Here is a 15,971-nt window from a genome sequence, read left to right on the forward strand (position 1 = left end):
TCAGCAAAAAGTAATTAGGATAAAAACTTAGCACCATTAAAAATGTGAAAGAGTTGGATGGACAAAAGGAGGCAGCACAATGAAAAATAATTGAAATCCACAGTACAAAAAGTCTAAGTATTAAAAAAAAAGTTCTTTCTGTAATCATAATTCATATTCAAAGAATTAACATTCTTTCCAGAAGCTACCAAACAATACCTCCAAAAAACACACATACACACACATATACATACACACAAAAAAAACAAGAAAAATCACACTCTTCATGCAAAACAAGGCTTAATTATGGCTTCTTTTTTTTAAAAAAATCTATTCATATTAATATATTGTTTTTAATTTCTACAAATAAATATCAAGCAAACTAAAATATCCAACATGAAAGGAATATTAAGTTAATTAAAGCCAGAAAAGCACTACTGTGGTGATCAAATGTTCTGGCAATGACAGAACATAAGATGGTGAGAAATTACAGGAATTTAACCTTTGACCTCACCATCCTACGCACTGTTTCCATAATAGAGGCTTAAAGGTTCTATCAGCAAACATTTCAACTTCCTAGCAAGCAAGCTCTAAGTTCACCTTCCTATGTAAACTCAGTAAAATTCCAATGTTTTTTAATTAAAATGTTCAAAAATAAAGAGTAATTGGTTCTTACCTCTGGTCTTGATGCATGTGACAAGTCTCCACACTGGCATAGTTGCTGCCTAAGCAGCTACAAAGACTAGGTTAGCAGCCATTTTGAGACAGCTGCAATGTCTCAGTTGCACTAAAGTGTAATTAAGATGGCTGCAATGTGCACTCAAGAACTCACACAGTGAAAACTCAGCTATGTATCAAACAAAGCCCCTCCCACTTTGTCAGCCTGCAGGAAACTGAACACAGACAACAGCTAATGCATATACTGCAACAAACAATGCAGCTACTCAGGGCACAGAAAACAGAGAAGGCAGCAAGCCAGTTTTGTAACATAATGCCTGTGAGTCCCGACTTGCAATACAGACTTTGAGCACATCCAGATCCCAGACAGCTTGAAGTCCACGCCACATATTAGCAGTTACAGAGATGGAGCCAAATCACACACAGCAAACATCAGGGAATTTGCTTGAAAGAAAGCCTCCATTTCAGTCCAGAAAAAAAGTCAAACTCTGCTCAAGGCCTTTTTAAAAAAATCTTTTGTAGTATTTTTACCACAAAAAGAATGCCAATTTTTATAATTTCTGGGAAATTTAACTGTTTAAATCCTAATAGTCAATTTCCATTTATAGAAGAAGGCTAGTTAAAGATTTTTTCCACAGAATCTAAGCCCCCAAAGTGCTCAAACCTAGCAGAATAGTTAAAATTGCAATCAAATATTTGACTCTTGACAAAAATTTTAAATAACTGCTAGCGAGGGACTAGAGTCATTAGAACTATGATGGCAACAAAGCTTATTTTGAGTAATCGGTCACATATAATTTCTTCACTTTTGTAGTCCAGGTGGTCACAAAGACATCTCCAGGTGAGTGGTCCCAAGGCAAATTAAATTTCATGCCCTGCCTCAAACCTCCCAACATTTTGATATGGGTGAAAAGCAAATAAAAATAAAGAATGTGGACACTCCTGGGGAAACAATTAGGGAGACTAAAAGGGTAAAATTCAGTCTGAAAGTGGGTCTATTAACAAGATAAATTTGAGACTGATCCCAACAAAAGTGTCTTGGCAGTAGCCTAGCCATTAAAAGAAGGGAAAGACAAAAGCAGAGAAAGAACCTGTTTGCTTGATAACTCATATAGCTAGGAAATTCACCTTTTCCTTCTCTCTTCCTTGGTTTACATTCCTAAAACTTGGCTGCCCTGTACTATTTTGTCTCAATCCACCACTTGATCTAAGTATTTATTAAAACTTGTTGAGGGGCATGGGGGGAAGTAGAAGTATAGCTAAAAGGAGACTGGCCCCATAAATTGATGATTGTTCAAGCTGAGTGATGGGCACACAGAGTCCGTTATTTCATTCTATTTCTGTATATATTTAAATTCTTCCATAATAAAAGTTAAAAATTCCTCAGCTTTTAAATGGTATTTATTTTCCAGGAGGCAAATTGGATAATGTATATAAAAACAGCTTTAAGTATTTTATCAGAAAAAAAAAGCTATACTTGATCCAAGTCACATTAATTCTTCAAAAACACAACTGATACTGAGGTGGCTCAAATCTATTGGTTAAAAGAAAGAGCCTGGTAAACTGGGAAAGATTCAAACAGAACAGACATTACTGTAGCACTGGAATGTGATTAAGGTTAATGTGGATGCAAATAGCCAAAACATTTAAAGCTGCCTAATGAACAGCTTCTGATATTCAGGAAGCAAATTCTTTTGGAGATCTGTTCCACAAAAAATTAAATTATATTAACACACCTTCAAATGTCCTATTCATGATTCAAACTAAATTATCTTATCACTGACAATCCTTTTCTTACTCTCCTTTCTCCTCACTATGCCCATCCCCCAAACCAAGTGTAACTGCTCTCTCAAGATCTTTTGATGCATACCATCATTATATTTACCATTTCATTACTTATATCTTTATCTCTTTATATCTTTATAAGTAATGAAATCACATCTTAATTCATTTTCCAATCACTTCCACAGTGTGAAACAGTGTTTATTTGCTCAATAGATGGTAAGTTGAAAGATTTCCAGTGTTTTTGTTTCTACCACAAAAATCTCTGAAAATTCTATATATTTAAGAACCTTCATTTTTAGGATCTCATCTCTTTCTTTCTAGAAAGAAGAATAAGTCAACTAATAAGTTAACTAAATTTTTAGTCTTGGCCTAAAAACTTCTGCACTTAAAAACTGAAGATGGAAAAAATATTCTTTGTGGGGCATTTTTCAGTTTTTAGTGTTTTTACAGGCACTACGTAGAAGCTACTACGCGCTTAGAAGAACTGAACTCTAAAGAAAGTCTAAAGAAAATTATAGAACATAAGTATATTATTTGCCTTTAAATTCTTAATAATACTAAGAAAGTATATAGCTTGATAATGTCTTAGGTTATAAAAAGTTTGTTTTTGATAGGGTGAGTCATAATAAAACTATCATTGTTTATTTGTAAAAGCAAACATATTTGGAAGATATTTCTAATGTTACACATTTCCATGATTATGAAATGTTTTATCTCTTCCTAAATAAAAACTAGCACTTTTCACATAATTTTTTCATTTCACTCTTAAAATGACCATGTAAAGCAAGAGTCCTGTAATCTCCAATTCTTATGACCAGAGAATGTAATCATTGGCTGGGGCCACACAGGTAGTAATGAAAAAAACCAGAAAAAAATTAATCCTAGTCAACTACTATACTTTTTATATATCATATATCACACTATTAGAAAGTTTCCATACATAAAATATTGAAAAATCCGTAGAACCTAAATAAAAGGTTTCACTGTATTAGATAGGAAGTAAATATATTTTTCATTTATTTAGTATACTTTAATTACACAAATTATTATCAACATAATACATATTAAAATAGAAAAGGGGAGTGACATCAGAAACATGGCAGAGAGGCATCCCCAGATCTCTCCCCTTGAAACAACAATAAACTGAACATCTAAAATTCAACAAAAAACTCCCAAAATGCACACCAGCACGTCTGAGCGTGGGATCTGCGCATAAGAGCTACCACAGAAAAAAAGAAAAATAAATAAAAGAAAGAATAAATAAAAGAGAAAAAGAACCCTAAAAGGATATTAAGATGGTATACCTAATTTCACTCCCTTAAATCCTATTAAAACTACAGTAGAGATTTTTTTTGAAGCATAAATCCTCAAGAACAGGAAGAAAAGTAAAAGAGACTATAGCTGGAAAGATTTTGGGAAGCTGAAAAATAAGCAGACCACTGGCAACTAACTTAGCAGTTCCCAAAACATCATATTCCAAGATGCACTGGGGACAAGTAAAGAATCAATTTGATTCACCTGGCAACTTCAAAAAAAAAAAAAAAGAGGAACTAGAAGTAGGCACCTTTGCAAATTGGAGTGAAGGGAGCAAATGGTAGGATGATGTGACTAAAAAAGGGAATACTAGTGAAAGCTGTGTAGCAATAAGATTCCCTAGATGCCCTCATCACATTCCACTGGATATCTCCTCTCCCCAATTCTAACAGAAGTCTAAAAACAACATCTACAGTTAAAAACAAGAGTAGCATACCAAGAAAAGAGGATTTTGTGCTGACTACAGAGACTCTTAGTCTTCTTCCTCCATTAATCTCCCAGAATACTGGCATTCAGACCCTGATTTTCCATGTATAGAAATGGAAGGCTATTCTCTAGAGGTATCTAACAAGCCCAAGAGACAAGATCTTAAGATCTTGGGAGCTCTCCAAACATTGCTGATCCAGATCAGCCTATAGTAAAATTAAAAACTCACAAATTTAAATATTCTAACCAACTTTTAAATATTCCACAATAGGCAGTCAGACAAGGAAAAGAAAGGCAACTAAGAAAAGTGTAACCTAGAAGACATGTTAAAAAATGAAATAAAATTTAAAAAACAAGCAATACTCAGGAAGAAAAACAACAAAAAAAACCCATTAATATCTACAGATAAGAAAAGATATTGCTTTCATGTGTCAAAAGTACAGAACACTATAAGCAAGAAATGAAACATAAATTAAGAACATGATAGAAAAAATAAAAAATTCAGTAGAACTGAATGATAAAGCTGAAGAATTCTAAGCCAAAAAAGAAAGTTGTAAATAAGAAAAAAATAAGAAAACTGGAGTACCTATCCAAAAATTTGCGTTGGTATGACAGAACAGTAGAAGAATTATATCACCAATAAAAACATTTAAGAAAAATTTCCAAGTCTGAAAGGCAAGAGTTGCCAAACTAAAGAGCCCGATGAATACCAGCCAAAGATAAATTTTCTGAATACTGGAGATTAAGATTCTACAAGCTTCCAGTGACGAGAAAATCAGAAATAAGAATGGCTTTATATTTTTCTCAGTAGTAATAGAAGTAAGAAGGTCATGAAACACAGCCTTTAAAATCCTTAAGAAAAATAATTTCTAACCTAGATTTCTATACCTAGCCAAACTATCAGTCAGCAAAATATAGAATGACAATTTTCAGACACATAGTCTCAAAAAAAACCCCCTGTATATTTTCTCAAAAAGTTACTAGACAACATGTTCCCCTCCCTCTAATGACAGTAGTCAATAAAAATACATGACATATGGAAAACAAGGGTCCTACACAGAAGAGGCGTGAAGAAAATCCCACAACGGTGGATAAAGTTCTAAGGATGACAATGATGTGCCAGATGTAGAGAGCAACTACGCTAGACTGGAGCAATGAGACTCAAGAAACAAACATGAGGTCAGGATCCTTGCTGCCCCTATATTGGAGAGAAAAAAAAAATGTCTTCTAAAAAATCAAAAGATCCTTGCTAAATGACTATACCAAATCATCTTAATTATCATTACCTGAAAGAGACTCATGTATACAGGCATCCTGGTACAGTTAACATTACCTTCATGAATCAATGTCTGTTAAAACTGTATCAAGAGAATGGGTCAGGATTTCCATGATTCTGTTAGTCTGGTGAAGACAATTTTGTTTAAGTAGATTATTTAACCCAAGATCAGTAAAACAAGAATTACCTAGGACTCAATGAACTGCTTTAATTATGGTCACTATTTTATTTTTAATGGTCATATAGGAAGATATTTTCTTTTTAACCTATCTTTAACCCTCTGTTAAGATATACTTTGTATAAATAGTAATTTAAATATCTTGATCTGATACACCCAGAATTCCAGAGGGAAAAAAACTATGAAAGACCTTAAAATAGGTTATATGAATAAACCACTAGAACATTTTAAGAACAATTCTGTATAAAATTACTGAATATATTGATTTGCCTTGTCCAAAAACTACTAAAAACAATGATTAAACATTGTATACAGTATTGTAACTGAGCGTTTTTACTTTTAATGACCAGTTCACATAGTTTCAATAGGAATCTGTTTTTCGTTCCTATCAAAAGACCATTGGATAAATCAAATCTGTAACCATGACCGCAAGAGAAATGTGACCTTTAAAAGCAAATTTCTTTTAATTAGGTATGAAAGGAAACAAGGACTGTATCTTAAATGTAGAAAAGATGCTTACTAAATCTTCAGAGAAAAATCAATTTAGCGTCTCTTCTATAACTTATGAATTCTCAGCTTTAATGGGAATAAAGAATATCACCTCTTGACAGACAAGGAACACTGACAAATGTGGGAATCTTAGAGAACCATGATACCCTAAGTGTTAACCACTGCTGGTAAATACTCACTGAGGTAAGTTAGGTGGCTTTCGGTTCTAGATCTTGTAATCAACCACATAAAAATGTGTAAGTAAATTATTATACTTCACAAAACATCTAGATAGAAGTTAACTCTTAAACCTCATATAAAATGGATATAGTGTTGTTAACCAGACAATAAGGTCTTTCTACATTAAGCAATACCTCATTAGACCTATGTAAATAAAAAGGTCAAATAAAACATCAAAATAAATGAATCATCATAAAATTATTAAACAAACTTATATGGTCAAATCTGTGCCTTAAGGGGTAGGCATCTGGCCTCAGAAAAGGTTATAGAAGAAAACTAACACTTTGTTTTGCCTTAATTTTGAGTGAACATATCTAGCAAGTTCCATAACTGGAAGGTAAATAAAAGAAGAGGGAGCATGTTGCACCCTGAAATTTTTTAAAAATGGGATAATCCTATGTGAATTTAGTAACCAAAATAAATGACATTATCTCTAACTTTGGCAAAGATGATTGCCTGAAAAATATCTGACAAACCTTGAAAATAAATAAATAATGGTTGCTTTTTCACCATAAAGATTACTGTAAACTTAGCAAATTTAGTAATTATAGGGTTTTTATTCTTTACTGTTGTTGTTTTTTAATTAATGAATCAGTCCTAAAGCTGGACTCCCTAATAAACCTTTGCAAATAAATTATATTTCTAAATGCTGCTTTTCCCTGTGAGTAGTATTATAAAACACATTTTTCTAAATTACTTTTTAAATGCATTAAATTCTATCTCCAGTAATCAAGAACATTATCATTTTCTATACATCCCCTTGCACCACAGGGCTCCCTATAGCTGCATATAACTGCCTCTTAGCAAATATTCATGCCTGAACTGACTGAAACCAAAGAAAAATGAGTTAAAAACACATGCTACGCATTTTTTATGTCTAATCTCTTTTAATCTTCGCCATAACCCTAGTAGGTAGGTGGTATCACCATATTATATATAAGAAATACCGCTGGGAGACTAATTCCCAGGTCCCAATACAAAATTATTGGTTCTTTCTACTTCGTTGTATTATTAAATGGTTTTAGGACAATCCTTTGTCTTTTGTTCTTTTGTTCCTTTATTATTTGTTTTTACCTTGCAACTTTTAAATCACTTAAATTTGAGGGAAAGGAATCACACAAACTTAAAATTATGTCATTCCATCTTTTCATCAACCCCTTATTAATTTGCATATGTATGTCCTTCAGTTATATTTTAGAAACAATAGGTAAGCAATAGTGTTCTCTTGTTTTTTTAATTTTTTTCTACTCTTTAATGAGAAAAGAATTTTTTTCTAAAAGTTGTTTTACTATTTATAATTTTTTATATGCAAAGTGCCTGTCATATCTTTTGAAAATTTATCCAGTGGGTGCTTATCAACTAAATTACATGTTTATTTTTTAAAAAGTTATGACATCTGTGGATAATTATAAGCTAAAAGAAAGAAAGGAGCTGGAATACCTTACCCTCCCGCCCCCGCCCCCTGGCCTTTTTCACCTACACCTAAAACAAACTGGTTCTATTCTTTCGTTGAGGAAATATTTATTGAACACTAAGGCAGGCATTGTGGAAAGCAATCTTATAATTTTAATAGTAATCTTATGGTCTAATCATACCTAATTAGACAAGATTTGTCTTTATGACATTTGTCAGATATGTCAATAAGATATTCCTAACTGCAAGATTATAAAGTACTATACAAATAACTAGAAACATGTAAGTAGAAAGGAACAAACACCTTTAAAAGAGATACAAAGTAAAGCAAAGTAAAAGAAATTAGAGAACTTTCAGATGAGAATAACATCCTTTATTAGGCATATTATGTAGGCACCAGGGCAACAATGACTCTTATTTACAAAAATCAAGGCTTTATATCAGAGAATTAGAGTTCTCCTAAAATACTAAGGTTTCCTTGATCTCCTCACAACAGAGTCCCACTTTCTGTGCCTTACACAAATACCTATTGTTTTACTTATCATCTACAGAAAGCTACTTTTATTAATCAGGTAAGTATTACCTATATACAAAGAATTTATGACCACAATCTTTTTACTTGTGTATAAGGCCCTCAAAAAATCACATCTTCCATCCAGAAAATGCATATTTTATACATATTTATAAATGAAGAAAAAATAGAAAATAATGCAAATATACACTCAACTTTGATACTAAAACAAGCAATTCTAACACGTCCCTCATAATTTACCTACAGTCCTTTATCCTTTTAAAATATGCAAGTTAACTGGCAAGGTTCGAAAAATTACACTGAGTGTTAAAAATTAAAATTCCAATTCTTACAAAACTAATCATGACTGAATGTTTTTAAAGTCAAGGAGAAAAGGGAAGAATTCTACCCAATAAGATAAATATTTATAACTTGAACCTCAGCCACAAATCATGAATACAAAATTCTTTCATTTCAAAAGAAGATATACAGAGTTATAATTGGATTTAACTCTTAAAAAAGTTTCCAATATCAAATTATGAATTAGAGATACCACTTCTCCAGCTTCCTTTTGTAGTAGGAAATGTTAGTTTTTCTCTAATATATATTTATCTTCTTCTCTTATAAAATTCTCTAATTTTAGCTGAGCACATGGTTGTCCAACTAGATACTACATTCCTAAGTCTTCCTTTCCCAGCTAAATATATCCCGATGACTAAATTTTCACCCATAAAACATAAGTAAAAGTGATATATACCACTTCCAGGTCATGTTCTCAAAAATTAAGTGTGCACTCCCATTACCCTTTCTCTTTTGCCCCTGGCTGGTGAAACTGTGGAGTGAGTCATGTTCAACCTAGAAACCCCGTTCAACATATGGAAACCATATGTTAATACAAAGCCATCTATAAACCCTAAACAGTCTTCTTCTGTATTGTTATATGAGAGAAATAAACATTTACCATCCTTAAACAATAGTAATAGTCTCTCAGAGAAGTTTAGCCTTTCTTATACTTCGATTAGCTCCTGACATTTACTACCTAAAAGGAAATAAAAGTTCAAAGATAGTCTTTTTTTTCTCTTCTATGCTTTCCCCTATTTCTTCCTTTTCTTAAGACATTTAATCTATAAGGGTAACAGCGCAGATAAACTCCTAAGCTCCAAAGCCTTAGTTGAGAATGAGCTAAAGCAGTCAAGTCATTATTGTTTCGCCAAATGCTTTTACTCAGTCCCCAAAACAAATTCTCTTCCCACCTTAATGGAAGGTATTATCTTTGAGAATCATTGACTCCAGGAGAGATCCTTTTACAGCTCTGTCAGTTCTGAGAATCACTATTCTAATGTACAATTCAAATTTCTTATTAGAATGTAAAAGTGCCATAGACTGCTACACACATACTTCCTAGTTACCCACCAAGACAATAGTTCTGCAAAGAAGCACAGAGCTATACAAACAAAGAAAAGGAAAAAAGGTTATATAGTGAGACAGTATGACACTACTACCTCACACCATCATTATACAAAGGGGCCCTCTCACAAACCAAAAGATATGTAGCTAGGTATTTCCAGCTATTAGATACAAAATAACACAAAACATTTTTTATACTATTCTGAGCATGAAAAATTTTAGACATGAATAAGTGACTATTTCTGATGGTAAAGCTAATAGGTCATCTTCATTTCCCAGACTTTCATGTTTATATGGGTCCAGTTACAGACTCTCTGGAAGGCACTATCAACTATCCCCTCAGGCTTGCTACATTTTTTTGGAAGGTGGCCAAGGACAGGCCTGACTCATTATTTTAAAGACTTAAAAGTCCAAATAATTAAAATTCAAAACAAAACATTCACATTGTATAAATAAGTAACAGTGCCCTGATCTTCTCATTTTGCAGGACTTAAATAACTGAAAATGCTGCCCAGCACTCATATTCTCTGTTTCCACTAGCAAATGGGTTTCTACCATGCAACATGAAACGTATATAAACAAAGTTTAACTTTGTGGAACTTACTTTTCTGTAGCAAACTAGCATGACAGGAGAAACCACTGAATTTACCCAGCAGATTGCAAGACAACCTGAGAATGAACACTACGAAGTAATTTTCTAAGTCTTGGGCTCTCTAAGAACATACAAGATCAAACAGGCAAGAATTTTACAAAGAGAAGCTCCACTAATGGATAGGTAATTTCTAGATGCTCTAGGAAACTAACAGGGACAATGGCTCCCTAGAGCTACCTGATATTTTTGTAATCTGTTATGTAAATACTGTTAAAACATCACCTAATTTTTATCTATAATATGTCCCACAACTGTTAGAAACTCAAAGGCAAAAACTTTATCTTTAAAATTCTTTCTACATGTGACGCCCTTCAAAAACTAGGTATACCAACGTATCAATTTTCAAATACCTCAAAACTTAAAAGAAATTATAACGGAAATCTTTCTAAACTAAATCATATACTTTGCTTTCCTGAACAAGTTAAAAATAACTATTCTCTATGATTCAGAATCATTAATGTGATTACCATTACCATATTGAACATGTTATAAATAGTGATTGAGCTCTAGGAATACTGATTCCCAATAAATAACCTCAAAACTAAGATTTTAAATTCTTGCTTCTAACACTTGAAATCTGACACCCCTTCACTATCAAGATAATAGCCACCATCTCTTGCCAATATCCATATGCATCTCTCTAGTAACACTTCTGTCCCAAATATGCTAGTTCTCACCTATTATAGTTTGAAAATAACGAGTATCATTTGTTAGAAGATACATTTGTAGGAAGAATTCTCAGATAAAGGCAAAGATGACACACACAAAAAAGTGCAACATATAAACATCTGTAAGCAGATTTGCTTGAAAAAGACCCAAAGATGGATATTCTTCATTAAAAAAAAAAAGCTTAATAGAAGTCAATAATATCCTAACATTTCTACCTAGATTTGTTTTATAAAGCCAACAGTATCTTACCATTTGATTTCTAATTTGATTTCTTCTTTTCACATCTCCATCAATTTCAAGTTTAACTAGTTCAATAAAAACATTTTGGCAATACCTTTCTTTCCTATACCCATTATGAAAATGATAAAGTAGAATAACAGCTGAAATATATCACTATTAATCAAGATTATACTCTTCAATGTAATCAGTACAAAGAGTAAATTTAATAGAGAATGAATTTATACTAATTAGGGAAACATCTTTCTGAGAGAGTATAATACTTTAATGTTACCAAAGAGACCAAAACCAAAATTTGTACCTTTATTACAGTATTAGGTTCCATCCTAGACAGAAAACAAATTAATAACTTTTCAAAATTCCTCCATTAAAAAAGTCTATGTTAAAAAAAAGTCTATGTTAAAAAAAAGTCTATGTTAACCAAAGAAGAAAAGTTTTGGTTTCAAATATTACAGATCATTTTATCTTAGCAACCTATTTTTCCCAATTTATCTTCATGTCATCATGTCTTAAGGCTTATTAAAAACAGAAATGTAGTCCTATGTACTCTACCAATTCATCCCTGTTAACATTACATCAACACCAGGAAATCAGTAAAATAATACATTAGTGAAAAGTAATAGGTATCATAAATTTTCCCAGAATTCCTAAAAGTACATTTTTGTGGGATCTGTAGGAAGTATATCATATTCATGAATAAAGAAAAACAAAGATTTAAACTCACCCTGATTTATGTTTAATGCAAGTCTAAACAAAACTTCAAATAGTTGCCTTTTTAAAAGTTTAACCAAATGAATATAGTTGATCTGCAAAAACAGGGAAAACTAGCTTAAAAAAATTATGAAAAGGAATTATGAGTATTCCTCCTCCATACATTTATATAGTCTCTACACTACAGTAAATAAAACAATGCAGTACTGTTACATTACATGAATAAGGCCCAGATACAGTGGTTGTTAACTTGCTTTTAGATTTTATATTACATATTCCTATGAGAAGCTAATGAAAACTCTTTCCCCCAAAAAATGCATATATACACAATCACATAAATTGTATACATCAATAAACCCATGGAACTCTTTAAGCCTATCTATAGAACTCCAAGGTCAATGGACCCAAGTTAAATATCCCTAGTAAATGAAGCAGAACTGATAGCTCAAACCTAGCAAGTTATGATCAAAAGAAGCAACTCAAAGCAATAAGAGATGGATCACCAACAGAAAATTCTAAGAAAACTAGATAGTTGGTAGAAATGGAAACTAGCAACTGTCTTTACACAATATGTCAAAATAAATTTCATAAACATTAAAACATTTTTTGTTAAGAGCATTAAAACATCTAGAAAAAATAAAATAGATGAACGTTTAGTTCATCTCACAAAAGGCAGTATTTTCTAGGCAGAGAAGTCCTGGAAGAAATCACAAGTGAAAAAGGCAGTGCATTTGACCACATAAAAATACGACGCTTCAAAATATATAAAACCACAAGCAATTTAAAAATAAACTATAAAAAAAGTAAAAATATGAAAAGCAAAAAGCTAATACCCATAAATAGCTGTTACAAGTAATTAAGAAAAACATTAACAGCCACCATAGAAAAATATACCAAAAAAGTCAAACAGCTACTTCACAAAAAATGAGAAAACTACATATATGTTAAACATTGAAAAGTTCAACTTCGCTAGTTATAAAAAAAAAAAAAAAAAAAAAGGAAGTTCTTTTTCAACCACCATATTGATGATGGTATGGGAAATGCTCTTCAAAAAATCCAAGTTTTTATCAATTTTGTAAATTACTTTAAAATCCCTTTGAAACATTAATTTCAAAGAAACATTATGAGATGCAGATCATGCCTCATATACAAGGATGTTCAGTGTAGCATTATTTATAATAGAGAAATGGGCAACAAACAAAATAGTAAACAAGAAAAGTTTAGTAAGTCACAGAACATTGTTAATAGAGATAATATTTTGTAGTCATTTAAAAACATATTGAAGAATATTTGGGATATTTTCACAAGATAATATGTATCCATTAAAAACACATTTTAAAAGAATAACGAAATGGGAAAATATCTATAATACTAAATTAAAAGAGCAGGAAAAATTATGATCCATATGAAAATCTGATCGATTAATTGATCAATATTTTTGACCAATTATTAGTGATTGATTAATCAACCATGCAAGTCACAAAAATCACCAAAACATTGAGCATTTATTTATAAATGTTAATTTCAACATGTTCCAAATGTGCTATAATGAATAAGTAAAAATAATTATATTTATCATACATTCAAATTATAATTTAAAGAAAAAAGAATTTTAATGGTTTATCATTTAATCAAAACTTTTATTTCTAAATCATATACTTTAAATTCATAAATTTAAAAAGATTTTATATGACTCCAGTAATTTTTCCTGCAGTAGCCTAGTTTTAATATTTATATCCGCTGCATATAAGTCAAAATTTTGTGGTATCGTAACTATCAAATTAAAATTTAAAAAATGCTTGTTATTGACAAAGAACAAATAGGAGATGTTCAGACAATTCATTAACCTTCGTTTTAAGTACACAAACTATATTTGCCTTTCTAACAAATATGACAGCAAAACTTCCTACCAATAAACATTTACATTGTACATTGTGTTCAGTGTTTTTTCAAGTACCTCTTACAATCTACAGCATTAACCTAAGAGGCAATCATTTGTATATTCAAATGAAAAGATCAGCTTAAATATATAAACCCAAATATTTCACTTATCTGAAAGTGCAAAGCGTACCATGCCTTTAAATCAGAGTTATTTTCTTAACCTAAATATGTATGTGTATACACATGCACACACACAAATACAGAAAATACAACTCTAGTAAAGTACCAAAAAAAAAGTCAAAGAAAGTGGGGGAGGAGTGCACTGGGTAACCACCCCAGAAGCATAAATGGAAAGATTACACAACTGCCCACTAAATATATTTCGGTGTACAAAACTTCCGAAGTCCAAGAATTACATCGGTGAGAAACTTTCTATTATGAAAAAAGGAAATTTTCCTATCACTCCATTCTATCTCATATGAGATGTCATTTTAAAAAAATTTACCAACCACAATTATTCCTTTCAATTAAATCTTCTTAATACTAATGGTACTTGTTTTAGGCAATAAAAATGTCCCTAAAGCAACCAAGATAACAAAGCAATAGCCACTTCATCTGACAGGTAACTGAATTAAACTTAAGAGTTATATAACCAAGAAACCAATTGTTATATATACAAAACAACAGATGAAGTTTACAAAAACCACTTATAAGTTTTTAGCCTAGTAAGAAACAATTTGCACAATAGAAGAATTATATCAAATCATTATTTGTATAATGGTAGAATTATAGAAAATCATATAAAATTTCCTCTAGGGATGTTATATAAGATTTAAATATAGTGACATCATTTTAAGCTAAAATAATCAGTAGTATACTTATAACTACCTTCTTTAAATAAGTAAAACCAAAAACACATTTACAATTTTAAAAAGGATCAAACAACAATTTTATCTTCTACATATGTATATGGAGCAGTTTCGTTTTTTTTAAATCAATTCATTTTTTTTTTTATTGATGATTCACTTGATTTCCTCCTAATGGCCTCGGTGTAGTTGGGTGTTCTTTGTAGAATTCTTCATCAGCAATATATACCAAGTAAGAGTTATATTCTATATATCATATCTACCAACGCTAAGAAAATTACTTAATTTTAAAAGAGTAACAAAAATTATCTAAGTGAAGCAGTAATACCCAAGTGATCAGAGACTGAAAAAATGTAAAACAAATGCAAGTTGTGATCAGAGGAACACAAACTGATTAAATTTAAAACTTCATTGACTTAGGATCAATTTTTTTAAGACGACTACCCAAGGAGATTGAGATTTCTTTTAAAACACTATCTAGGTCTTTCCAATGTTCCCTCCCCCTATTTCCAAAACTCAATTTGTTTCTATTTTTTAAGTATTCCATGGTAACAGCACTGGTAAAAACAGGGTTAAAAATGCAACTGCAAATATGCAGTTCAAATAAACGCACTTCCCCTGAGAACACCACTAGGTGCTGATCTTTACCTCCCTAAATATGAACTTGAATCCAGTAACACTCTAAAAGTGAAATTATAATCAAGAACCACAAGTGATAATCACTTTTACAGAAAATTAAGTCCACAGCTTCTCAGAGAACCTGAGAAATATAAAAAAAACAGATTAAGGTCGGTACATAAGTACAACATAAGAGAAATGTTTTTCTTGAAAAATGTAAGAATTTGAGGGAAACAAAAAGTAACCCCTCGAGAATGAGAAAAATTAAATCTAGAACCCAAATGGCGTCCGACAAGAACATTAGATCTTGAAAATGAATATTGCGCTTGCGCAGCCACCGCCCCGCCAGCTGCACAACTGCAGCTAGAGCCCGACCCCGCAAGATCACGTGCTCCCATGCAGCGCCCGCCCGCAGCTCCGCAACCGCGCAGGCGCAAACACAACTCCCGCAGCCGCCATAATGCGGTCTTGACTTTTAAGAAATACAATAGTAATTTAAGAAAATGTGGTTTTAACAGCCCCTAAGATGTACATATACCTTTCAGGTTGCGAGATGAGGGAGGGGGAACCAAGTTCCTTCCCAGAGAGCGGTTCCGCGCAGCCGTCCCAAACGTTGCCGCCTCAGTCTCGCGCGCTCCAGT

The 15,971-nt window shown here is 32.0% G+C and overlaps 1 protein-coding gene across 2 annotated transcripts in view; it reads right to left on the reverse strand.

The window, feature by feature from the left end:
• ATF7IP (activating transcription factor 7 interacting protein) overlaps window positions 1-15,971 on the reverse strand; it is a 104,237-nt gene extending 88,266 nt beyond the window's left edge. The window contains exon 1 of one of the 2 annotated variants that reach the window (XM_011375984.2): window positions 15,869-15,971. Coding sequence is in view for 1 of the 2 variants with exons in the window: in XM_023520898.1 (XP_023376666.1) it covers window positions 656-672 (17 nt within the window). In the remaining variant the exon portion in view is untranslated. Of the gene's footprint in view, window positions 1-655; window positions 679-15,868 lie in introns of those variants that run through there. The other variant, XM_023520898.1, reaches the window with a different exon arrangement.

The sequence above is a fragment of the Pteropus vampyrus genome, unplaced genomic scaffold, assembly GCF_000151845.1.
Source record: "Pteropus vampyrus isolate Shadow unplaced genomic scaffold, Pvam_2.0 Scaffold283, whole genome shotgun sequence".
Lineage (NCBI taxonomy): Eukaryota > Metazoa > Chordata > Mammalia > Chiroptera > Pteropodidae > Pteropus > Pteropus vampyrus.